Genomic DNA, 27,705 nt, shown 5'->3' on the forward strand with positions numbered 1-27,705 from the left:
TACCTTGCCTTGCACATTAAGCCTCAGAAACATTCTGCTACGAAGTTCTGTTTCTTAATTCTTCTGGCAGTCTGAGGAAGCCAATCTCTTTTTTTAATGTCACAAGCTATACATGAATCTTCAGTATGTTTGTAGTCTGGCAAGCATTGTTAAGTAAAGCAATACTGATGCTGAATCTAATGAAAATGGAAATTATTCTGTATGAAGAACTTTCATAACCAGACAATAAATAGACATCAACAGACTCTTTTCACATTTTTTTCCAGTTAAAGTTGCCTTATCTTTGCTTTATAAAAAGAAAAATACATGTGCATGAGGATTGCATGCTGTTGCCACAGTGCAATAAATTAAGTTTCAAGAAGTGTGAAAAACACACTTCCACAAAACTGATTGAAACTTTCAAAATTATTAATTTTAAATTAAAGTGCCAATAGAAACCAATAGTGGAAATTATAACTTCAGGAAAGAAGATAAATTACTCAGTATGGGGGGAAACGGTGTTATAACCTTGTGTAAAAAATACTTCAGGAGAATACCACAGTTACTAACTAGATTTGGTTTATTATTGCAAAGAAATCATGCAAGCTAACTCAATTTTACAAAAAGGTCTAGTAGCTGTGTCTTGGGAGCAAGGACTCTTTAAATATGTCAGTTCTTCGCTAGTTTTCTTTTTACAAAAGGTTTTATAGATATACCTTTTGAGCTGAACAGGCTTAATGTCAGATTATTTGTTTTACAGAATGAAACTAATACGCAAATACTTCACTGTGTCTTTGATTTTACAGTCAAATAACTATTGTGACCATCTGCAGCAGCTGCATTTTACGAATTATTTGCTGAACCAAACTAAGCACAATGACAAAAGTAGTCATCTCAGATGTACAGTTAAAACAGAGGAAGAAAAAGGAGCATTGCTTGCCTTTTGTACAGTATGGCCATCTGCTGTACAGATGTTATTATATAGAATGACTTCAGATACAATAATTGTAGAAAATTTTCATTAAAACCTCAACAATTTGCACTTGTTTACTTGAATCTGCATAACTCCCTAGTGAGACAACACAATACGCTTGGGGTTCCTTTGGTTCTCACTAGCTTTCTCTTTGATCCTTTTTGATGTGCTGACTTTAATAAACATAGTTAAAAACACTGTTCAAAAATATCATGGAAAAAACTACAAAGGAACAATTATAGCAGTAGAAACTACTCTAATCCCTTACTTACGCAAGCTATTTTTAGTGAAATATGTTTTTTTACACATTTTATGTGGCATTGTTTTATAAACAGTGTAAACGACCCCTTTTCCAGATGAGTTTTAATGTAGGAGATGAAGTTGGTTTGTAAGGAATCCTATTTGCTAGGAATTATTTAGCAAAAAAAAACTCACAAGAATGTATTGTCGGTATTTTGCCTCCCTTATAGGGGGAAAACCAAAGTGCGTGACCTTGTGTAATGCTTCAATTTTTTTAGCTGAAATTAAGAAAGAAGCTTGCCATATAACTTTTTTTTAATTATCAGTTTTCCCTCTAGACTTTCCTGGTTTAATCATGGAAGCTAAAGGCCTTCTGTTTCTTAATTTCTTAGGAAAGTAATAAGATGTAGCTTCTGAAAAACACAGGGGCTAATTAGTTGAATTATTTCACTTCTAACAAAACAAATTGTAAGTGTTGAACACTCACATTGCAGTTGGATCAAATTAAAACACCTCTATTTCTACATATCCTGCTGCACTCTTATACAACCCCAAACCTTTAGCGTGTCAAGGGACTTCATTTTTTGGACATTTTTCATGTTTTAATGCAACAGTTACTTATAACAACATGGTTACTATTTCTGCTAGAATACTTATGTTCTCCTCTGTACTTATGGTGAAATCCCGAGTATTTTGGTTTTCGTAAAGTAACACTGTTGTAGAATGTGATGCAGTGTATTGGCAAAAAACAAACCAAAACAAGATCCCTTTTTGAAAAACAGATATTATTAATTTTACTTTAGAAGAGGCTACCAGTATAGTGTTTCTGATACCCTTAAGGGCAGGAGTTTAAGTTGTACTGATGTTAAATAAAATAATTATCTGTAGTCATTTTATATTTTGTGGCTTGGAGTTACAAGTTAAAACTTGTACCCATTTCATACAAGCAAATAACAAACATTTGGCTCATTTTTGGCAGCTTGTACTGTTGACAAAAACCCCAAGTTCAAGAATTATCGTTAGACCTGGTTCAGTGATTTTTTGCCCTCTGAAGTATGTGGCATCTTGTACAAAGTGGCTAGAGCTCTCGAGTGCCATGTACCCAGTCAGATTTGAAATTGTTTGGTATCACACACTTGGGGTATGTAGCTCAGTCCAGAACACTCACATGCCATTAAAGTTGAAAGAATTTTTAGCAATAAATACTAGGAAATAGAATGCAATTCTAAACATATGGCTTTCAGTTAATTTAGGTTTGGTGTTGAAATTAGCACTACCTACCTGCCAAAAGAGCAGATAAATGAGAGAAGTCGAGAACTGTACTCTCCCCAGAGTGAAAGACAGCAAGAAGCCTGTAGCCTCTCGGTGGAGCCTTATTTTGCTCTGGCTGGACACAGGAGGGAAGTCTTGCTGTTCAGTGTCTGAACGGAGAGAGTTACAGACATAAAATATTCCAAAGATCATAGACAGAATTCCCCAGCCCTTCGTCCCGTATACAGAGATGATTACTTTAGCATATAAATAAGGGGAAAAAATAAACACTAGTTGAGCATATGACAATCGCAAGTATTTTTACTAAACCTGAAAGAAATTACATACTTAACATACTTTACAGAAATATTAAAAATTAAATGCAGCTATTAATTGGTGTGGAGCAAAGACCAAACTTCGTTTTAGAGTTAACAGACTCTCTCGAGAAAACTCTGCTAAGGCGTTGTCATAGCCTTTGGATGCTACAGATATGCGAGTTAGCCCATGGGGAAATAAAACATTAAATTAGATATGACTACCTAAAATAATATGCAGCAGTAACAAGCCATTTACAACACCCAGAAGACCTTTGTTACTTTTAGAAAGAAATATAAACTCTTTCCAACACTTGAACAATAGGAAATTAATTCTTTGTCAGTAAAAGCCAGAGGACAAACTAAATATTTAAATGGCCACTGAGGATTGAGGTGGAAGTGCAGCTTGTAGACAGCTATACAAATCACTAACAAACCTTAATAAATATTGGGTGTGGGCATCAGGGTCCTGTCAGATTTGACACCATGTCCCAAGTAGCTTAAACCCAACACTCAAGAAAAGGTGGAGACCTCATCAGGTCTCTAACATCTGGGATTTTATTTGTCATTTTGGCATACCCTGCAAGCGCAAAAGAAAGAGTAAAAGGGGATTATCCTGACAATGAAATGAGTTACTGAATCTTGTGATAATGAAAAGCAGAAGAATTCTAATTCCTTTCTATAGTCCCTGAGGTGGAGGTGCGTTTATAGTTCTGCAGGAGTATAATGTAGGAGGGAAGAACAGATGGCCTAAAATCCATGAAACAAGACACCACCTAATCCCAGGACTGAGTACCACTATTAATCCTGGTCAGATTCCCTACTAGTACTTTGTAACAGGGTTCAGAATTGCTACTGATGAACTAGCATGTTAACTCAGGGGAGGAAAAAAAAGTTAGTTGTAGGTTGTTGATTCAAGACAGTGTGCACTAATTTTGTAGAACTGTATTTACAGTTGAAATAACTTGATTTCAAAAAGTTGACTCCAAATGAAATGAAATTCTGAACAAATACGGTTGTTTTTGTAATCTTTTCAGCTTTTATTGTGAAAGTAATTGCATATTATTTTGAGACTGGAATTTCTTTTGTTATGTGGATCCCACTGCTTTATGTGGCAGTAGTAGGTGATACAGCATGTTCATGGTAGTTAATTCTGTAGAATATTTACATTCACGAGGAAATACAGATAACAGTGAAAGCTGAATGTTTTCTTTGCACATTTTATGCTTTCTGTGCAATTCCTCCAGTTAAATCTACATTTTGCAGCGTGAGGTACAGAACACAGAGATTAGGCATTATTGGCCGGTCTTACGGACTACTTCCTTAAGTTGTTTAAATTGTTGACATACTGGCGACACATTTCTTCATTTTCTATGACAAGAATATTTTTAATGGGATGAGATCACCAGCTTGCTCCCCAAACAAAAGGTGCAGTTCCATAGGAAGTTTAGGTTACTGTGGCTGCACGTTTCCACACTCTGCCTTCTGCTAGCTCTGTTACTCAGGCAGCTGTTCATTGAGTTGAGTCAGGGCACTGCTCCATCTGAAAGATAACCCAACAGGAAAAAAAAGTTTCCAGCAAAATCATCTCCTTCAGCTGGCTCACTGGACAGGTACACTTTAATGACCATGCTGGCACAAAAGAGAATTCAGAGAAGTATAGAAAGGAGGGAGGGGGAGGAAGGATCGAAGGGAGGAGAAGATTGGAAGATAGGAGCCTGGACCCACACTGGCCTTAATCCTGGGGAAACACATCCTGAGAGTGCAGGGAAACCTGTTCAGTTTGTGTGGTCTGGGTATATCTGTCAAGTCTTGGACTCCCATAAGCATGATTCAGGGGGTTATAGAGGCTCAAACAGATCAGGTGCTGCCAGGCACTATCTTCAGGATGGTTATTTGTAAAGAAAAGTTACCCTCTAGTTCATGGACTAGTTAGTTTATTAAAGCAGTTGAAATCCAGTGAATCAAGTGTAGAGCAGAGGAACAAGACACCAAAGCTGTAATTCTGATTCAACCTTGTGGCAGTTATATAGGGCTACACTTTGAGTGGCATCCACTATTTTGTAATGCTTCATTTACTGTGCAACCATTCAATGTCTGATTTTTTTTGTAGTGCTAAGTATCTACAACTTTGTACATCAGTGACAGTTGTAGGTACCAGCTATCTCCTGAAAATAAACCAAAGTTTTCAACCAACCACCTAAAATTAAGATGTGAAAATACATAGATTTTTTTTTTTAAATTGAAGAACCTCTCCATGCCCATCTGTAAAGCTGGAACAAATGTTTAGTCACTTTTCTGAAAACTGCTGATATCTAAAAATAAAATGTTTATGATACAAGAACCAAGTATTACTCATGTCAGTACAGTACTCAGTTTTGAAAGCTGGACTCACGGGTGCAAAATGAACACTATTTTTGTTGGTTTCCGTTATGTATGTTTCTCTACTTAATTAGAGTAAGATAGAGCTTTACAAATGTGTTCCAAATTATTCTATACCAAAGACAGCCTTGACCAAAAATGAAAATCCCTTTAGATCCTTACTTTAATATGCCCTCTCTGATCAGGCATCACAAAATCCAAAATTACCAAATCAACAAGCGAATTGACATTTTTCAACTATTTAGTATGCAGTAGTGTAATGAACATTATGTACCTGCCCAGTTATTCTTTAAGGGAGATGAGCTCATTTCAAATAGATAACCATCTTTGACTTCTCTTCTGATTCATCACTGACCTGAACTCCATTTGAACCTTGTTAGACACAAAACAAGCAGGATTCCTGGCCTGAGCTATAAAATATAATTAAGCCCTTTTGAAATGATGTGTAAAAGAACATAGCTTTACCCCCACTATAACTACTACCACCACCACAACCAATAAAGTTAAATCAAGCACTGCCTGTAATGGATTAAAATAATAAATGTTCCTGGATTTTAGTGTTTGAAGTGTTTGAAGAAAACAGGCTCCCAGCAGCCAGAACTGCTGAATGCATGGGGACATTTATTAGTGACGAATTCAAGGGTTTGGCCTGTTTAAGATCATTACTTTCTGTTTACCGTGTGCTACACATCTCATGTTTTTACAGAGCCCACATGTGTCCCCATGTAATACTGAAAAACTCTCTTTCACTAAAGAATAGTTAATTGGTAATGTGTAAATATTGTTCTCGTGGGGAGAATGAACTATCATAAGATTCAGCTCAACACTGATGAGAAATCCAGTGCGGTCAGTGGATTGTTAACTAAATCTCTCCTGGAAAATTGTCCTTTACTACATCTCAAAATTTGTTTGCTACTGCTGTTTCCAGACTTGAATAAATTGGCTGACTCTTACATTAACTGCAGTATTTCCCCCGTAATTATTTTCATAGCTTTGTTACTCTTTCTTCTTAGAAGCTGCTTTGCAGAGGATACCTGTCAACAGAGCAGTGTAACTGTAGTATAGCTACTCATTACATGATGTATCTGAAGTTTTCTCAAGAGGAAAAAAACCCACGTAGATAATTCTGTCAATATATTAGATATAATAACATATTTACGTATTCAAAGCTGTCTTAGTATCTTTGGCAACTTCAAACTAGCTACTGAAGTTGCAAATACAAAGAGTGAATGCTCAGAAGCAAATATCACAGATTATCACTTAAGTAATGCATGACATTAAAGCAGAAGGAAGTAAGGAAAACCACTTGCTAATTAACCTTCAACAGCCAGATTGTATCGCTGCCGCCCAGGCACGGAGGGCCCATGGGGGAGCCTGGACTTCTTCCTTCAGAGTGCACCGTGATCCTTTGGGTGGGAATGCAGTCTGCCAGCTGCGACCGTCGGAGCGGACCACATATATCACTCACATGCATCTTGCCCAGTCCAAATCAGTGTGGCAGTGTCTGTGCTCTGGGACACAGTCTTGCTTCTGAGCTGCCCCAAACTCTGAAAAGCAATTTTGTTCCTAGTGCTACGGTTTGTAGCAAAGCTACTAGCTTGCAAGAGGCTTTTCAAAAGACAGCTCGAATATAGTCCAGTGCCATATGCTATGTTTATTATAATACATGTGTTTCCATTTTCTTAAAACTCCTTTCCCATATAGAAGTTTGCCAATTAAAATCGTGCTCTATGTTGTATTAGGTGACAGTGCAGTGAACCAAACAGGATTTGCAGCTATCTAAGGAAGAGTAAATGCACAGAGCATAATAGAAGGAAAAAAACTCCTGCTACATTTCTATTTGTTTCATTTGGCATTGATTCAAATATCAGTATTTTAAAATATTTTTGAAAACAGAAAGTCCATAGTTAATGTCAAAACATTGTCTCTCCCTTTGTCTGTGAACCAGGAAAAATAACAGAACTGGTTTTTAACACCTGTTTTCCCTAAACACTAAGAGATTGTAAGGCAAGGGTTGTTTTAATGTATTTGCTGCATCTATTAAAATAGTCTAGCTCTTTTTTTTCTATACACACAAATAGATTTATGCACACAGGGCAGTTCAACAAACATGAAGCCTCCTGCTATTGGTAAACACTAATATAACTATATTATAGTTGTATATAAACTCTAATATAACTATATTTATAAACATATTAGGTAACTCAGATTCTATGAGATGTCTTTGTAAATGTTAGCATAAATCAAGTCTCTACTGACTAAAAAAAGAAAGGTGTTAGAATATCAAAGCAAATGTTGTCTTTTAGTAAATTTTCTTCACTATTCTTTCGAAATGATCTCCATCTTTAACTTCTGAGCAAGTTAATTTCTTGACATTACCAAGCAAGTGCTAACTTTTTTTCAAACCTTCCTACATTATTTCCAACTGTATAAAAATATCTGGATATTCCTTTTGAGCATATGTCATCATAAAGGTAATCCTTCCAATGGCATGCAGAAGCCTGGTGTAAGCTGTATTTTGCTCAGTTAGCGTGGCAGCATATTGCAGTGCTATTGTGGGTTTGGGTGGAGTCTGACAATGGAGGGCTGGCAGCATTTTTTAAACACTGTCCAAAGCAAGTGCTTCATATTTATTAGTCTCTTGGAGGAGTATTTTAGAAGTCATGAAACTATTTGTTCTCAGAAGTAAATTATTGCACATACTGAAAAGTGTGTTGGTGTTCATAAGTAATAATCCAAACAGAACAAGTTAACTTCTGCATGTCACAACAATCGTTTATGAAGATATATTACTTCTGTGTAGTGCCATCTCAAGTTCACTTCAAATGGAGACTTATCTGTTTCAACTGAAGTTAGAATTCTACAATAGAAGTTTGTGAGAGATACCTGAAAGGACTGACTGAAAACAGTGTCAGGGAGGAGAAAAAACAGATGATGATTATTTTGCATCTTTACCTTTCTGAGATGATTGCTTTAGTCACAGGAAAGCAACTTCAGTAACTGAGCGTATACTTTGAATGTTAGTATGGCATTTAGCAATCTTAAAATGAGCTCCCTTCTAGTGCATACTGGTATTAATTCACACCCTTCCCTGAGGATGTAAGATTATTTCTTTTCTAATGTCAGCCTTTTAGGATTTCTGTAGTAATGGTACCTTATTGAAGCTTCTCTCCGGCCCAGAGATCTCTCTATTTACTATTGCTTTTTAGGGATTGTACATACTTGTTGATCTTCATTTGTTTTCTTTAAGCTTCCTCAAGTCATCACTTTGTGCAAGTTTGTCTGAATGCTCTCTGCATTTTTTATTTTTTTTTAAGAGCACAGTGGTTTTTATACTAAGAGTTGCTTTATCCCCAAAAGGGCATGTAGATATAACTGCTAGGAAGGATGAGGGTGTGATTCTTGCCTATACAGGAGCAATCTGGGTTGCAGCAAGAAAAAGAAAAATCTCTCATTGAGTCTGTGAGCTTTTCCTGGTATTTGTAGGACACAATCCATGGATGTATCTTGTAATATTTCATTTATTTAAAATTTACCAACATTTCCTTATTCTTAATTGTGTCTTCATTTCTCATTGTTTACATAGCATTTGAGAAAGGCACTGCTGATTTTCAACCAGCAGTATTATGTGCCAAATGCTCAGTTCTGTTTCTAAGCCGTTGGATATTGTGTTTTCTTTGTACTCTGTGGAGCTGAGATGACAGCAGAAAAAGACTGCAAAGCATAATCCTTCCAAGTGTAATCCCAGTGAAAGAAAACATAAATAAAACCAGTCATACTCTGGCATTCCTTTTTCCCTTTTGTTATTTCTGCAACTTGGCACATATTCCAATAAAACTATAGAACATTTCTGTATATTGCAGAATTGTGCAATAGTTACTGAGAACTTCTCCTCTTTAAAATCAAAATTCCATGTACAGTATAAAAAAATTTTGAATTTCCAAATATTGTAGTGTCTCTTAAAATAGCTAAACTGAGCATAGCAGGGTGAGGGTGAGCCTTTCCTGTAAAAACACCTCTTTTTCTTGGTTTAAAACTGTATGTGAAACTGCTTCATGCCACAGTTTACAGAATCAAGTCTGAACCATTACCAAAAGCAGAGGCGTCAGGGTGCGTTGATGTTAGTTTTCATGATTATTGCTGAAGTTCAGTGTCAAAAAACCACTGAACAGCTTCTGTCATATTAACCTGTTACATGAGATGAGACCCAGGGGCTCAGAAGCCAGCCTAAATGACCCAGAGCTAAAACCCCTTTCCCAATTGGTGACAATGGTCCTGTTGTTTGGCATGGGACAAAGGTTTGCTCAACCCCTTGATCATTCTTAATAAAATCCAGACTGCTCAAGGGAGAGATTCTTCTTGTGTGCGGTTCCTACTCAGGTTGGATACACTTCAATGCCATTATCGCTATGGGGACTGTTGGGCCACCTTCCTAGTGGATGCTGGATTTAAAGAAAAAAAAAAAATCCAATATATTTTCTTCCATTGTATAAAATATTTCTCGGTATTATGAAATCATAACTCCCAGGATGCAGACAGACTTTCTGGATTCTAGAAGAGATTCATAGAAGTTTTACTGCATGTATTCAAAACAGCGAGTAGTGTTTTTGTGGGATTTTTCTGCCAGCAAAGGTATGAAAATATAAAATGGAACTGTACCTTGAAACATCTGTATGTAAGCCTTAGGTGTTTTTCAATCTTTTGCCTTCTGTAAATATCCAGTTTCATTAGAAAAATAAGCTGTGGGCATTATAAAGTATGGTGACATTCAATATTCTGAGTGTTAAGTCCAAGTACGAGCACTAGAAGAGAAAAAAGTTAACCCAGCCTCAGATGTAGTACTTTTCATGTAAATATACAAAAGAAATACAGAGATATTAAGTATGGTTTGTTCTATTAAACAGTGATTTGCAGTAAGTTAAATTCACAAGAGATGTGACGTTTCTGGATGGTGTTTCGTTCCTAAAAATATTTGCATCTTTAATGAGAGTACATAAGTTCTGTCATAAATCTAACCTCCCATTATCATTTTTATCTTTTATAAAGCTATGTAAAGTAGCAAATGGTTATGATGTGAAAAGTTTAGATTAAACTGGTTTTTTGGTAAGCACACGTTATATATTTTGAGTTACAGTAATTGTTTTTAATTATTTGAATTCAAACATTACCCTTATTCTCCTGCTAAGCACTCTAAAGGCTGGCAATATTTTATAATAACTAACCTAAGCAGAGAGAATCATTCAAAGTAGCTATTTCCTATCAGTTTAAAATACAATCAAGAGAAGCAGCTGTTCTTGTTCTTAATATACTCTTTTGAAAAAAAAATCATAGTTTAATGAAAAATGTCTCTTCTCATAAAGCTTAAAATAATCACACATGTAAAAAGTCATAATGTTTTGGCAAATAGTTCTTTGTAAGGAATGTGCATGAAACATACCTGCTCCATAACTGCAACACTGTATAAAGCATGCTCAATAGTGTCAGAAGAGCAAGCTAAAAAAAAAAAAAAAAAAAAATCACAAGTCTTGTGACCCAACTGCGATGCTCTTGCTTGGAGAGGAGAGTGACTGTCCACACAAGTGTTTCCATGAAAGTCAGCGGGACTACTTGTGTGAGTAATAGCTTGTGGGCAGAGATTCCCAGGCTCGTGGTAAAGTGAATTCAGGAGATAAGCACATAAATGTTGGGAGAATAACTACCAGCGGGATTAATTGTCTCCCTCTCTTTTTAGGAATCCATGGATCATCTTTTATCCTTGACATAAAAGATTTCCTACTTAAAACAAGTCTCAAAGAAAGAGCCAGATCTCTGATGGGCCCTTTTTGCTGCTCTGTTAATGTGGAAGCCAAGTGGTGTAAGCACAGTGGTGATCCTGGCCCAGAGCAATCTATTCCAAAAATATACATCGATTTGAGAGGAGGACTGCTGCAGGTCTGTATGAGATGCTTATGGTTCTGCTATTGAGCTGGACTGGCTTTGGATGATTGAGATTTCATAAATAAATTGCATGAAAGCCTGTAAAGCTTTGCAGCCTACAACAGTTCATTGGGTTGGGTTTTTTTGCTTATTTGTTTTGGTTGGGTTTTATATTACCTTTTAAAATAAGTATCTATTCTTTCATGTAAACTGTTGATTGAAAAATTGTGTACAGTGTTTTGTTTTTTTTTAAATACCGCTTAAGCCATGTATTGTAGCTGTATGTGTGTGTTCCCTTAAAACCACTGGATCAGATTACTAACACTTAATATCTAGGACCCTGTTCTGATGTGTGTGTGTTTGTCTGTCCATGAGCTATGTGTCTGTAATGCCTAGGGGTAGCTTTAAGAAATACATAGCCTTTCTTTTTAAACTTACACCAATTTCTCAGGGGAGTAATTATAAACTGTTGTTTGTAGCAATTAATACTCAGTTTTCCATGCTATCCTCTCCTTTCTGGAAGTGCCCACAACTTGAAACCAGTCCAAGAAGCATGGGAGTTCTTGAAATGAAAAATAGATTCTGGGGGGCTTAAAACAAGTGGGCTTTAAGATATGTCTTGTTTTAATTATTTTTATTGTAGTATCTATACACACCAAATGTTTTAAAATAAATATATAAATCAAGCATATAAAACACAAAAAGGCAATTTTGACATTTAGTCATGTCATTAGGTCTTTTCCCAGAACCGGCATTAGAAGTTCTTAAAACCACAGCACTGGGAATAGGGCTAATTGAATAATACAAATTTTAAAAAATTGTATCTTAATGAATAAATAAAGTTAGTTTGTTTCTCTGCTTCTTTTTTATTTGTTATTCACAGGTACTTGGCTGACTACCTCTACATGTTGTTAATTAAAAAAGGGGGGGGGAGCAAAATTTTGGGGGGGGTTGATGAAGACTAGAAAAGTATCTATAAATCTGAGAAAGCCATTTATTGTTAGAGTATACTCTAACAATAATTAGCTTTTGCAGAAAACAATTAAGTATTTGGTCTGGCAGAAGAGATTTGAGAATGCTGATAAAAGCATTAGCAATTCTGTTTCAAATTAATTTATTTACAGCTAATGATTTTACCAGCTCTAAACATGACCTCATCTTCTACCACTGTTAATTTGTACTGCAGCAGAGCCTAGAGAGCTTATGTGAAATTGGTGCCTCATCTGTGAATATTGTAGGAGTTCCGTGCTCCAGAGTTCCAGCAGCTTAGGTGTTGCTAGACCAAGTGTGGAACCCTGAGCCCAGAGGTACTCTAGAAGCTGCAGTAGAGATGCACTAAATTAAGGAGTTGACCTCAGTAGCCCAGGAGTATTTAGCTCAGGACTGGCTGTAGCTCTGTTTCAAGAGGGTCTTACTTTATTCCATGGGCTTACATGTAGATGCAGGGGAAGGAAAAGTTTCCTTCTTGACAGATGTGCTACACTCTGTTTAGGCATCTTCTGATTTTTTTCATATTTGAAAATTGGTATTCCCCAGTGAAAAAAATTGCACTACTCTTTATGTGCACACCTGACCTACCCTTACCATGGACTTTTAAGTTACTGTCTGGTGATTTTGATTTCATCCCAAACAGGTTCTAAGTCTTATTTCTTTATTAATTGCTAGTTACTTCCTTGTCTTCCCTGTTGCTTCTGGGCCCACTTCTGCACATGAAGGCTAAAGGACTTGTCGCTGTTAATATGATTCTCTCAAACAAGATTTTTGAGGAGTTTTTGATTTGAGAAAAGCAGCGCTGCTTGTCAAAGCTGGGGGAGAGGAATGTTTACTTGCCTTTTATTTTGCTATAAAGTGCATGAATCTTCTGGACTTCGAATGCCAGTTTTATTAGCTATTTTTCTAAATTTCTGTTTTAAACTTCAAAAAACTTTAAACTTTTAAACCTCACTCTGAGAACTTGCAGCACATCCAGTTCATATGCTCTATATACTCAGTATTTGTGTTTGAGATGACCTTTCATATGTTTTTCTGGTCATCATCTTTGCTGTGTCACTTACTCAGGTTTTTAATGCATTCCAGAATTCCACCTTTAGAGCAACAAGCTCTTTGAACAGTTTAAACTTTGCATCTTTTAGGTTTTTTTGTCATATCTTAAACTGCAAAACCTATGACCAGTCCTAGCATTACGTACTGCACTCAGCTGTAAGTTCTTACATATGACTTTTAAGATCTGTGCTCTTCAGGCAGCATCAATATCAATTGTAAGTGGTAAGAATTAATGCTTTCCTTCAAATGATGAAAAGAACAAATTTGCCAAATGGTTTTGCAGAGATTTTTTTGTTGTTCCTATTTTTTTTCACATAAAGGATACTTGCAAGCAATTAAGGTGTAAGTAGAGCAGGCTGAAAGCTGGGGCAGTAGTTTTCCTTCAAAAATGACTGAATATTTGTATTTAATTGTTTTGTCTTTTCTCTTTCTTTTTTCTTTTTTTATTGTTTTTAAAGGTTTTCTGGGGTCAAGAGCATTTGAACTGTTTAGTTCTTCTCCAGGAGCTTCTGTGGCAGTACCTTACTAAAAAGGGCAGCGTAGAAACATTGGTATCTGAATGTACACACCCCACTTGTTTTTCTATGGGAAAGAATCAGGTCTCAAAAACTGAGCATACCTCAGATGATCTGAGAACAGGCCTGTTCCAGTATATACAAGATGCAGGTAAGAAGAATATTATTGCTCTTCTTTTTTTTACATTTTAAAGTAAATACAGTAGTAACCTATTAAAGATTATTTGCCTCTTACAATGCATTACTTTACGTTTTTTGGAAAAGCAGTTGCAAAGACATCTGCTAGAATGAAAAAAAAATACTTTTTTGATTTCTTTCCATTAAGCTGTGATCTTTTAAAAGTCAGGGAAATTGCTTTTTTATTTTCTCTCCTTTTGATCCTGAGGGGTTTATTTTTAACTACTTTGGTCTCATAAACCAGCATGTTTCTTTCTAGAAATTATATAACAGATTATAGCTTTCTTTCATTTGACAGAAGCACAAAAACTGCCCAGTGCCTATGAAGTTGTGTTTTACAATGAAACTGAGGATAGTCCAGGAATGATGTTGTGGAGATATCCAGAACCCAGAGTGCTCACTCTTGTAAGAATTAACCCTGTTCCTTTTAATACTACTGAAGACCCAGATATTAGCACTGCTGACCTTGGAGATGTTCTTCAGGTGGGTAATGAGAGTTTTCTACTTTCATTAACAAAAGAAAACGTTACTGCTATAAAGTGAATGTTTTCAAACTTTGGTTTATTAAAAATGAGCACAAAACAAATGTCAGGAGCTCTATAAAATAAGAGGTAAATTCCACAGCTTGAGCACATCTTTAGTTTTAAAACTACTTGTGCAAACGTTTTAACCACTTACCTGTAAAGTTTTTCCATGACATAATAAGCTATAGCCAAATTTTCAGTTCTAGTTTGCAAGCATGCAGCTTTTATTCTGGCTTCCTGTGATTTCATCCATCAGTCTTTACTTAAAGACTTCATTTGATTTGAAACTGAAACATGTAAGGAAAGACCTGGTTTGAAATTGCCAAGATTCAGGGGAATCATTGAACTCAAATCTCCAATCTGGCCATCCTCTCCTGTGTCTGTGATGGCAATTGGCTGTGGTTCTTCTAGTAAGATCCACAGGGTAGAGACAAAGGGTCTATTTTCTCTTGTTTTGCTTAGAGAGGGTTGAAGTGGGCAGTCCAGTTTGTGTGAGATCATGGAACTGCCCTTCAAAGGAGGGCTGAGTGCTGCAGCTGTGTGACTCTCTGCTCCAAATAGACCATACCTCACAATTACACTGATCCGTAACTCTGAGAATTTTTGCTTTTTAAAATACACAGTCAGGTAGTTACATTCTCCCATGTCTAGTGTAATTTATCTTTAGAAATTCGCTTACTCCTTGCATACCTATTTTGATTTTAACTCAGTTTTAATTTTGTTAATCTCAGTTTCCTTTTTGTATTACAAATTGGATCTGTCATTGTTTTTTTTAATTTCAATCTGCTTGTTAATCAGAATAGTGTTGTTGTGAGTCAAGGGAAATAAATATCTCCCAATTCTTCCTATTTGTTCAGAAATGTTGAATTATATTTCATTATTGCTATAACGTTAAAAATTGCTTTTAAAATTGAATTATGTAACAATATGCTTTGAGTTACGGATAAGTAGGATAATCTTCCTCAGATAAATGGTATAATGTTATTACTGTGCACATACTGTTAGTGAGATCATGTAAGTGTCCTGCCAATTTCTCTGCCCTCTAGACAGCCAAATGTCAGCTCCTTTCAGTTATATGAAAATTAAAATTAAATGGAAAAAAATCAGCTCCACTTGGCATGAGGTTTGAATCAAAGATCAAAATTGTGTTATTGTATGCTGTCTTGATGACCCTATTAGGTTGCTATGAAAGCCAGCAATTTGCCTTCTTTCAGGATGGTATTTTCAGAGCACAGCACACCAAGCTTTTCATATAATTACATTAAGCTCCCATTATAGATATCAGACATCATGAACCTAATGTATGTACTTGTGTGATAATATGACCCTGTACAGGGGGAATATCGGTTCTTCTTCAAGTGGGCATATGCAGCTGGACTTCTAGTAGCACACGTGTTCTGCTGCTTTGTGCTTCCACGCTATTGTCTAGCAAAAAGAAGGTAGTTGCAGTCCTCTCTCATTTCCCCTGCGATTGCCTTGGATAGTAAGATAGAAACTGAGAAGCACTCAGTTACCAGTGTTCAGTCTGTCAGCTTCTACCGGTCTTCATGTAATTCTTCAGATTTGCATTTAATCTTATACATTGACCACAGGGAACTGTTTCTATCAGTCTCAGTTTAAGTTTGTGGTCAAGCGTCCCTGTATACCTTCCCTCCATGATGCTTTTTACTGTGGCATGCTGTCTTCTTAAGGTCTGTCAATTTTATGATTAATTCTTAGTAAGTCTTACGTTACTACCTTGAGCTTTCAATTACAAGGGAAGAGATGAAAGATATCAGCCAAATTAGAGGACATCTATTCAAAAACTGTGCTCTGGGGCACGTGGAGTGCACAAATGCCTACAAGAGGATCCACATTTGGTAGTGGGCCACTAATTATGGCAGTAACTGTTGCCTGGCTCTAGGTGGTGTTTTATCACGTTTTCCAGAAATGGCCATGCACCTACACAGAGCAGCTCCACGCAATGTAGGTAAACAACCATTTTAAACATGGACAGTATGCATTTTTTTTTATTAGGCTAACATCAATATGTGGGTGGAATAAGTAATACAGAGTCAATTTTCAAATTCTATAGGTAAACTACATTTACCAAATACTCATCTGAAACTTTAGGTTCTGATTTAAATTAATCAGGAGGCCTTTCATCAGCTCCACCTTTTTCCCCCGTATGGATATATGTCTGTTTCTTTATATACTGCGTATTTAGTGCATATGGAAAATTCACAAAATATAAAGAGAAAAAAGACAAAACAACACTTTTATTCACTTCTTGACATGAAACATTAGAGGAACATCTGCAAGCCAAAGACTTCAGCTTTTTTGAAAAAAAGGGATCTAAATTTAAAGACAATAATGATATCAAAGTATATTAAAAGTATACTTTAAAAACTTTCCCAGGATTGTGTGTATGTTCAAATGCTAGGAGGACCCATAATGTCACCAGCTGTGTTGCCAGTCTCCCTTAATCCTTTACTTCACATAAATCCAGGCAAAGGTGCAATTCTGTAGTTTGTCTTGAATTAAAAGTTTTCCAGTTGCATGTTCTTTCTTTCCGAGTAAGTTGCTGTGACATTTCATCTAGCTTTCTATCTTTCTTAAACTTCTGGCATATCGTTTTAATCATGGGTAGGTTTTAGAAGTCTCTTTGGTTTTATAGCTATTCTTCAAATTCCTGGAACTTGCAAAAGCTTCACCGTAAAGAGAATTTTTCTAGATATTGAAGTTATGTGTCATCTGCTGCCGCCAAAGGATAAGTGAACAGCTTCAGATTGTAAGAGTTTGATATGAACTATATTGTTTCTGTAAAACCTTACCTTGGTGCTATTTCTAGATTGTCCAAAAAGCTTATTTTCTTGTGCTTTTACTTCTGTTGTTGCAAAGGTAAGCAGTTTCACTGGTCAAGTTTCTAACACTTTACTTTTTTACAATCCCAACATTGTTGCCTTTATTTGTGGAGGGAAAAGGAAGAACTGGTGTTTCTGCCATGGCATAGCATGTTGCATTTTCTTTAGCGATTTGAAATAGAAGTTTGATCTATTTGAAGGAAGTGAGAGAGAATCCTAGATGCACTTGCAAGAAACTGCATCAGGATTGTATTTCTTTTAGGAGATTGAGAGTATCTGAACTTGTTGTTCTTATTTACCAGACATCGCAGCCCCTTTCTATTTAATTTTTAATCCTTCATTGTCCCATTTTCACATGCTACAAATGTTCTTTGGATCTATGTGATTTACCGTTCTTTCAGATAACTAGTATTTAATGAAACATCTTTAGACTTCCCTGGTACCTCTTCTTAATTTTTTAAGGAGTTCCTGTTCAATGGTGTAAGGTGTTTCTTATCTTCAAGTACTAAAGCCACTGTCTGGCATCACTGCTAGCCCTTTTTGACCTGGAGACCTTTTCTGATTTTACTCCCCTTATGTCTACATCACTGCCAAGATCTTTTCTGAATACACCTTCTTAAGACTGTTTTAAAGTTTATATAGTAGTATTTGCAAGTTCCTACTAATGAAGAAAGGACATACATGGGTATTATTTTTGGAACACAAAATCAATTAAGTGAAGCAAAAAACAATTTGCCACTGTGCTTACAAGTGGTTTGGGTGCAACCTTGTATAGCTAACTGAAAAAAAAAAGTTAATACTGGGCTCTATGTCAAGAAAGAGATGTGCTATGGATGTAGAATATTCCTCAGTCTTTTATACTGAACATCATTCTAGTTCCTTGATCAAAACTATTAACTCTTGTCTGTTCTATCAGCTTCTGTTTCATTTCTACTAACGGTTGCCTGTTTTCCAAGTTGTGAGATTTTTTTGATTGGTGTTTAGAAAGCTCTAGATACAGCTAAGTATCTTACTAAAGGTCAACGTGGGGTGAAGGAATATACATACAAGAGCAGTAGTTTCATGTTCTCCTAAGAAGAAAAGTAAACAGGCTTTGTCTTGTCCAAGTACTGTGATAAATACTGCTCTAAGCCACCACTAATGTACCCCTTATGTAAAGGGGATCTACAGAAAAGACCTCCAGGAAGCAACTCAGATGTTGGTAAGGCATACCCTTTTGATATTGACTATTGCTAATATTATTTTTAAAATACATGGAGAAGAAAAAGCATATTCCACTGATAACTTCACTTAAGACAGCACACATTTCATAAGAGTGAAATTAATTGCAGCGCTCACTCCATCTAATGCGATGGAAACCAGAGTGATCTATTACTGCACAAATCAGCAAGGGCAAAGGGTAGAACATTGTTGATGTGAGAATTGTATTCACACCTCAGGAGCAGAGGTAAGTCCAAACTTGGAAAAATTTCACAAAATTAATTCAAAAGATAATAAGCAAGATGAAGTAGCAATGGCATTACTTTAAAATACTGAAGATTGATATTGGTACATCAAAAAGGATGCTCTCTGAGACTTTCTCAGTTACAACAGATGAAACTTTTAAATCATTCAAGTAGATTACTGGTAAGAGAAGCTCTTGTTGTTGAAGACAGGTGGATGAGCAACTTTAAAAGCCTATTTTATTATGTACTTAAAGAAAATATGTACACAAAACCAGAGAGAAAAAGCCTACTATTCTTGCTCCAAAACAGTTAATGTTACATTTAGGACATTCTCTTGCGCAGATCATTTCTATAGTAAAAATTGTGCAGATGTTTATAGATTTCTCTCAGCAAGTATTCACGTGTGAAGACTTAAGATATGCCTCAGTTTCCCAGTTTAACAGTAAACTGTGTTCTACAAGGCAACCAGCTCATCGTTACAGCGCAACAAATCTTTTATTTGCTCTATGATGTTCTTGTTTCGTAGCAGTTAAAGTTGGAATCTGTTGGTGCTGACGATTCTTATTCTTGTGAATCTGTCCATAAAATGTCTTCCATTGAGGACTTTGAAGCATGGTAATAGCCTTCAAGCAGAATATGTTTTATAAGGTATATAAAAACGTCTCCTGCAGGGATATCAGCATTGTAGAAGATATGTGAGCAATTCAGCAACAGGAAATAGTTTATGGTTATGCAGATAATGCCACTGTCCCAGAACATAAAGAACAATTGAAGAAGAATATATTCCACATCATAACAAGGGACTGTATTTCAGAGCTGTCATTTAATGCTAAATTCAACCATGCTTGTACAGTTCCTTGGATCTGTCAGGTTGCAGCATTTGAGAAAGGATAAGTGTTCTTCATTTCTGTGGTATTTTTACAATTTGAAGGAGAGAGTTGCAGGAAAAATTCTGTTAGTGATTCAGTAGTGACTTTCAAATTGTACAGATACAATATGGAGTTAGCTACATTTAAGCTCAAAGAAAGTGCTGTTGGGTACCTGTGCTGTGGGGCTTAAAACTGTTCTTGCACTATGCATCTAGTTTCCCAAAGTCTTCCTGTGTCTTCCTGCAGTCTGGAGAATCCCAGATTTACAGTTGTCTTTGCCTCTGATTAGCCTATGTTGTTTTACTTTCTGATTTCATCTCGGCCACATTTTTATATCATTTATCTTTACCAAGAACAAGGTTGACAGGTTTGGATTGGCAGGGGAGAGAGCAAAGATTGGGAGGGGCTCACCAAGCTAGGAAAGCAATTTGTATGCTATCAAGGAAGTATTCTGCTTTTCTGTGCAAGCAGGTGAACAGGACATGCAAATGATTTCCTGTACAGCTGGAGGCCTGTTTTAGCTGGTGAACTTTTTACAGGGATGCTCAATGTTTGCCATTCCATCATAGAGTTATCTTTCCAATAAGGAATATTGCTAGCACTGCCCCGTATCTCAAACAAAAAGGTGTGTCTTGTCACGAGAGCATTTACACAAGTGGCCATGGATTTAAAAGGTGGAGAAAACCAGATTTGTCTAATCAAAGTGATCATATAATGTGTAATGCTCCAAATTCTGAGCTCTCTGATATATTTAAGCTGCATCACCAACACAGACTTACAGTTCTTTCTCCTGGATTGTCATCCAGTGAGAGGTACAAGCTGTTAAAGCTTACAAGACAAAAGGAAGATAATCTATGGCATTTGTTCATTTCTCCATATGAAGTTAAAATAAAATATCTACTGAACTATAACGCTGACAGGTCTTTGTATTTGAGGATGTTTCCCTTGTGTACCTGCCAGGATTCCTATTGCATGCAAGTGTAGTCAGCATTATAACAGCTGATGAAAAGATGAATATGTACTGAGGTCTCCTTTTTTGGCCTTTCTCTCAGTGTCCTAATAAACAGAGCACTTATTCCTTGTTTAGAAAAGTGGTGACTAAATTAAGCAAATCTCAAGGTCTACTGGAGAAAATTAGGGCAGTGAGTATAGTTCTGAGGTTGCAAGGGTTTAACTGAGATTTAGTAAGACTAGGTAAGTAAAATCACTCCGGTAAAATTCACTCGGAGCATTTGCTGAGATGGTGAAATCTCTTTAAGAGAACATAAAATATTTCAAACTTCAAAAGGTGAGGATTCAAAAAATTGTCTGTTGCATTGCCTTACAAGCATTTGCAAACTGCAGCCTGGAATTTGATTTTTTCAACACTGTCAGCCAATAAACAGTCATTTTCTAACACCTTGTGGTTGTTTAAACAGTGGCTTAAGGAAGCATGAGCTTAAGAATGACTGACATTAGACCTACTGTAAGTCATTATTCCAGGAAGGATTTGACATGACAGTCAACAGGAAAAGAATTATGATCAATGTCAAAGACATTCATTTTTCCTTTTAACAGAGAATACCTCATTTTTGGCTGGGTCTGCTTCCTTTTTACTTTGCATTCCCTGTTGGGGCTACAGTGTTCAGCTGGGCATTTGAGAGTCTGGGAAAAAAGCTTTCTGGGAAACCACAAATTTTATTCATGTTTGATTTATTTCTTACATTCCCAAAGCAACAACTATTTTGGAAATCCAGATGATTTGTGTGTGACAGGTTAGTGATTTAAGTTCAGTGTTATTAGATAATAACCTGTAAAGTTCAACCATGCTTATTGATAAACCTGTCAGTTTGCAAATTTTTGAATCGACTGCCATGCAGTTCAGTACTGTCTTCAAATAATCAGACTTTTTAGATGGATGGTGAAATGATTTGTCTAGCTGTTGTGAATTGCTCAGAAGGCAAATTTGGTGCTTTGTCTGGGATTCTGCTTTTTAAAACCTACATTTCTTCTTAATTCTACGTTTTGATGTTATTCGAAATTACTGTACTACTCATACTACTACTATACATAGACTTTATATGGTGTTTTTATGATCTCTACTGTGTGAAGAGTTGCAACAAGCTTGAAACGAAACAATACAGTATAATTATTGAACATATCTGATCATACACTAGAACTGTAATGAATGTCTTTTATTCTAATGTAGGAAGCTGCTTTCCCGTCAGTAGAAGCAGTGTTTACATCCATGCATCTGTACAAAAATGTATGTAGGTCATCAAGTAAACAACTGGTCTGTGTAAGGGCTGTAGGCTTGCTTGTAGCCTGAGCTACTTACACTTCAGATGATCTTGATGCGAGCAAGATTTGTGATACTGGGCAAGGTTTTGCACATGTTTTTAAAGTTAAGACTCTGGCTATTAATGATAAGTATCGTCTTCATTTTCTTGCAAGAAAGGAAGTAGGGGCTAAAGGAGTTGCAGTGTTACACAGTGAGTCTTAAGCAGATGTTGAAACAGAGCCCGTTCTCTTTAGGAATTCCAGCCTTAAACATTATTTGTGAACTTCCTTGCCTGAGAGTAGGATTATCTCAGACTTTACTATTTTGTTACTGTATTTTGTGTGTATAATCTTAATTATTTTGCTGTGTGATCTTAGTGTTCACTGCATTGAGATGAGACTATCGTTTGGCCTACAGTTTCTGTGCAGTCTGCAGGGAGTTAAGCGTAACTCGTTGGGAATGTTAATGGAAGTTGTGCATAATTTGCCTGTGCATCACACTGAAATTTACCCTTTGGGGTTACTGAGCCAGTGAAAATTCTACCGGGTGCCAGAGGAATGACGAAACCATCAGATTATCTTAATGACAGATTTACACTTTCCTCGTGTTCTGTATTTTTCAGATTTTGTAACTCTGATTTATGAAACTTTGCAAACCCAAGTCCTTCCTGCTGTATGCTGATCTTGTGGCACTTCTTGTAGGAGTCAGGCTTTACTGTGGTGAGAATATGTGGTCAAAATAACCCATATACCGAAAATTACGCAGTACTTTATGTATTAATAGACCACTACCCTCAATCCCAGAGGTGACTACATTTCAACAGCATAGTGCTTATATTATTAATAAATACTGAAGCTTAGAAAATGAAAAGCCTTAAATAAAATCTGGAAGATTGTTCCTGTATCAGAAAAAGAGAATAAGGAGTATTGCAAGAAGTAGGTAAGTCCATAATGTAAGATCTCGTATCTATATAGTTTTGTTTCTCGATACTTGCAACAATAAATTAAGAACCTAATAAATTAAATTAAATACTGTTGCTTTTGCTATTTGAAAAGTGATTGTTCTTCACATAAACTCAGTCTCAAGATGAATGACAGTTAGTAGAAAAAAATGGGTTTGACACTTAATAGTACATACATTTTCCTGTTTAAAAAGTCCTGCAGAAATCCTCTCAGTTATAGCATAGAGCTATTCTGTGCTTTCTTAACAAAAGCTGTTAGTATGTTTAGAGTAATTTTTCCATAATGAAAAAAGCCAGTATCTGTGACAGATTACATTACTATACACACCTGCATTCGCTCTGAACCTGCTAGCCTGATAAATTGATAAGATAAGTTGGTCACATGTTATTTTAAAAAGGCAAAGAACATAGTTCCTAATAAAGGAATGCTACATATTTCTTCTAAAAGGTTAAAAAGCATTTCTCAGGGCTCTTAAATTACCATATTCTGATACCAAGGGAAAATAAAACCTGGGCTTAGAGTCTTGTTTGTACTTAGAGGGCTTTCCGGACAGGAAGGCAATCTTGATGCAATTCAGTAAGCCACAATACCAGTGGGGCATTACAGGTGAAAAAATTGCAGCTGTACCCCTCACCACAATGTATTACAACTGTACAGTGGAATATTTCCTGTACAGAAATAGGGCTTGGTTAACTTTGTTTCCCAAGAGTAGATCACATTAAAATGTTATAAAATCATGATTTCCTGCATTTGAATACTTGTGGTTTCTCAACTGGTTCCAATATTACAAAGGGTTTTTTTATAGCTTCTATTAGTTGAAGATGTATAGAAGCTTTTTTCCAAAGTCAGCTAAAAGGCAGTTATGTATTTTTAAAGAACAATTTCTCTCAGAAGACAGGAGTTTTCTTTCACATCTCTTTATTACAACTCTATTTAATATTTATTTTATAAACTGCAGTACAGATGTAAATTTAAATAAAATGAAATAAATATGCTAATAGGACCATAAATAAATTTGTTAAATGGAGTTGAAAGAGCCGAGATATATATTATTACTCAGAAAGCAAAATAGTAGTTATTTTCATTGTTCAGCCAAAGAGCTCAGTATGGATAGGGGGAAAAATTAAATTAAGCAGATATTGCATATCCAATTTTAAAGGGAGTATTTATGATGTAAATGTTCTAGCTTTAGGACAAAATTTGGTAAATCAAATTCAAAGAGAAGTAAAACAAATTCTGTGAAGAAATTATATGTTGAAAAACTTCTCCAGTGGTGGCTTCTGATTATTCCTGAGTGTTGAAAATTGAGAGTGCACCATAGTGGAATAACTTTTACTGCCCAAAATATACAGGTCTGTAACATGTCAAAATGATGTCAAAGTACAGAAAACCATAATGAAAATACAAAGGATATTGAGGTGGGGGGATAGCAAATACTTTCTACAGCTAGAATGTTTTTAATGCTAGTACTACTGCTAATCTTAACTACTAATACTAGGCTAAATTTTTACCTCACTGTAAACCACCACATCCTTTTTTTTTTTATTTGGACCTTCATGAAAAGAGAAAATTGGTGGTCTGTAGCTGTGCCAGGAGAGGCTGTTTTCCACACTGATATGATACAATCTTAGCCCTCAGGAAGGCCAAAAAAATTTTGTCCAACAGGCATTTTGGTTTGTAGCACGATTTCACGATGTCAATCACATAAGATAAACAGGAATGTGGATGTTGAAGTATCCTACAGTTGTCCAAAATGTTGTTCCATTGGTCACATTGGATTGTGTGTGTCGTGTGAACAAGCATATTACAGAGGTTTTATTGTATTTAATATTAATTTTATTTTGAGCATATTTTCTACATAATACATTTTTCTGCAAGGTTCTTTTGCTATTTTTATATAAATAATACTTTAAAATCATATTTAAAAGTAGTGTTCTTGGTAGTTATTGCCAAGAATTTTTCCCTAATAAAAATCTGGATAAGGCTTTTTATTTCCTACTACTGCAACTTCTGTTCACCTAATGGGAGAATTGTATTTTTAAGGCAGTTGGCCCTAAACCAGTAAAATATCCTAATAACAGAATAGCTTTATTACAGAGCAATCAGTTTATTCATGCTCAGGAAGCTGGAGTTAAAATCTCAGCATGGGTTGGCGTCTGACACAAAGTGCTAGTTTGTATTGTATTCTGCCTCTCATTCACTTAGGTGGCCCTGCTCGGAGAAGATAAAACACACACACGCTTCCTGTCTTCTGTGTGCGTTTTCTTGTACAGTAGTTGTTTCTGGAACAAGAATAACTCCGTTTCCAAGAGGAAGCGCCCACCATCTGAGGGACTGAGATTCAAGAAATGAACATTTATTCTGCAGAAGCCTATTTTCTACCAAAAACATGAATCAAAAGGAAGCATCACTGAAAGCAACATTAAGCACATTCTGTAACCCAGCTGCTAATATCTTTCTTTCTTTCTTTCTTTCTCAGCTGGGCAAGATGCATTTTGCAGCCTAAGAAATCTGCATGTGTATAGTTAAAGGTCCATTTTTTATATTGAGTTTAAAAAATATTTACACCAGTATTTAAATAATAAAACAGTAATACTTTATATACCCTTCTTTTGGCAATCTCAAAGCCATAGGCAGATGGCTGTACCTTTTTCCTAGAGACAAAAAAGATGTCTGTGAAAAAGATGGGATTGGCTAAGAAATTGAGATATCTTAATTATTTGTCCCCTAAATGGTAAAGATGTCTGTGTCTGAGACCTGTTGGCACTATGACAATATGTATAGGGAATAATAGGTGTGATCATTTATGGTAACATGACAGCTTGTGGAAGTGGACTGGTATTGGCCCTCTGCTCAGCTAGAGAGCTCAGCTATAGAAACTTGCCTAGTTATAAGTGGTGTGCACCCAAGACTTTGCAAGTCCAAATTAGCAAAGTAGTCTAAAGCTGGGAGGATAACATCAGGTCACAGGAAAATCTAGAAGCATTCATGACCATGAAAGCCTTTTAAAAGCACATATGGATCAACAGTTACTTCTCTCCCATTGTGTCTTATTATTGCACATAACTTTAAGTGGGAATAAGGAGTATCCATGTGGTCATTAGGGTGTACAACACATGGATGAAAATATTAATATGTAACATAGCGTTAATAGATTCTGTAGCATTTCTTGACCCCTAGTTTCCAAATAGGAATTAAATGATTCTGGTACAGATAATGTGTGAAACAATATATGATGAATAATAAGAAGAAAGATCTATCGCATTGTAGTGCATTAGTGGGAATACGTCATGTTGGTTATTAATACTGTCTTGCTGATAGGTTAACAAGTAGGAAATTACTTGAAGGATGTAGGTTTTTAAGGGGATTTTAGAGTTTATTTTTGTTTGGGGTTTTTCTTTTTTGGGGAAACGTATATGATGGAGATTTCAGCTCTGCTGGAGTTGAGACAGCCTCTATTTGTAGAGAGCTGGTGTATGTTCATGTGGGTGATTCTCATCATGTCTATGTTAGTGTAATATATATGAAGATTTTTTTCTTAAAATAGAGCGAAACGAGAGATTCAGAGAGAATAGGAATCCACACTCTCCTAATTAAAAAGATTTCTGCTCCCAGGAAACTATTTCAGCTGAGTTGTTTCTTTGTGTCCTGCACTCACAAGGAGCAGGACTGAAACTGTCACTTGGAGGCAACTGCTTTCCCTCCTATCAGAATTTGTTAATACACAATTTTCATTCTTTACCAGAACAGTGCCACTCAATTTTCGGCTCTCCCATGTCTATAGTACACAGCAGTAAAGAGAAAAAGGAGGAATCTTCAAATTCTCTGCTTTGTTTTAAATTTATTTATCTTATTAACAGCTTTTGTTATAAGTAGAGTTTAGGCTGTTTTCATGTAGCTTTTTACTACTGCTTTGGATCTCTGTTGTTAATACTGCTGAAACAAAAAAAGCATGTGACTGCTGTTTTGCTCTCTACTGCCATAATCATCCTTCTAAATAAGTGTTTGTGCCATAGTACATGGTTTTCTTGCAAAATGGAACTTGGAGAGTCTTTGTTAAAACTGAGCCCACAGTTCAATAATAGTTTTATGCACACGTAAGTGACAGGGGCTGTACAGTAATGGTTCTGTTTGCATTTTACAGGTGAATAAAATCATTGCAATTAAAACTTTCTTTGAGAGCTAGGAGAGATGACAAAAAGCTATAGAGAAGTGTCTGTTGCAGAAGCATGCTTGTTGTTTAGCAAAGAAGTTTGTGGTTAGATATGCTTCATTAGTGTTTAGTTTTATAGAGGCAACACTAGCAGTCACATTTTCTGAGAGTAACAATTATCTGAATTATAGCTTAGGTTTTATTCAAATATTTTAAGGTAAAAGTACCATATTTAATTCTACATATGGGGAATTTTTTGTTGCAGCTAATTCACTTATTCCCACTGCCTATGACTCAGTTCTGGCGTTATAGCCCATTTCCAGGCTTTCACAACTATTATTTTTGGCAGCTAATATTGCCCAGAGCTACCATCTTTCCTTAAACTTATCCAGATCAGGCATTAGTAATAAACCCCTTAGAACAAATAAAGTTAGATATGTAGGAATCAAAGATTCTAAGTCAACTAGGTCTTTTGCAAGCTTCAAACTAGAAGGCTTACAGTTTGGACAGTCCCAAAGCATGAGCTGTATTTTGTATAGGCAATTGCATAAAGCGTGACTTTGACTTTTTACTTCTAATGTGTAGATGATGCCTTGAAACATACTGTCTCTTGCTCTGGTAGATTTCTTGACATATTACAACACAGGAAAAAATTAACAAGTAAAAATAAAGAGGAATAATCTTTTCAACATGCTTACCAGCCTGCTTTAATTGTTAGGTGATAGGTTCTTTCTGGCTACTGCTGAGTCCAGCAGTCATTCCTGTGCCTTTCCAAATTCTTCATAATTCACTTAAGAGGTTACCATGAAGTTTCTAGAAGGCAAATACACTATGTTAGGTTATACCAGAGCCTGAAGAG

General features: G+C 36.0%; 1 protein-coding gene across 7 annotated transcripts in view; it reads left to right on the top strand.

Moving 5' to 3' along the window:
• Window positions 1-27,705, top strand: part of VPS13B (vacuolar protein sorting 13 homolog B) — a 488,999-nt gene that overhangs the window by 394,181 nt on the left and 67,113 nt on the right. For 5 of the 7 annotated variants that reach the window (XM_075023675.1, XM_075023680.1, XM_075023676.1 and 2 more), the window contains 3 exons: window positions 10,871-11,070; window positions 13,557-13,764; window positions 14,071-14,273. In XM_075023675.1, coding sequence (XP_074879776.1) covers window positions 10,871-11,070; window positions 13,557-13,764; window positions 14,071-14,273 — 611 coding nt within the window. The remainder of the gene's footprint in view (window positions 1-10,870; window positions 11,071-13,556; window positions 13,765-14,070; window positions 14,274-27,705) is intronic. The other 2 variants (XM_075023678.1, XR_012649869.1) reach the window with 2 other exon arrangements.

This window comes from Buteo buteo, chromosome 3 (genome assembly GCF_964188355.1).
Source record: "Buteo buteo chromosome 3, bButBut1.hap1.1, whole genome shotgun sequence".
Classification (NCBI taxonomy): domain Eukaryota; kingdom Metazoa; phylum Chordata; class Aves; order Accipitriformes; family Accipitridae; genus Buteo; species Buteo buteo.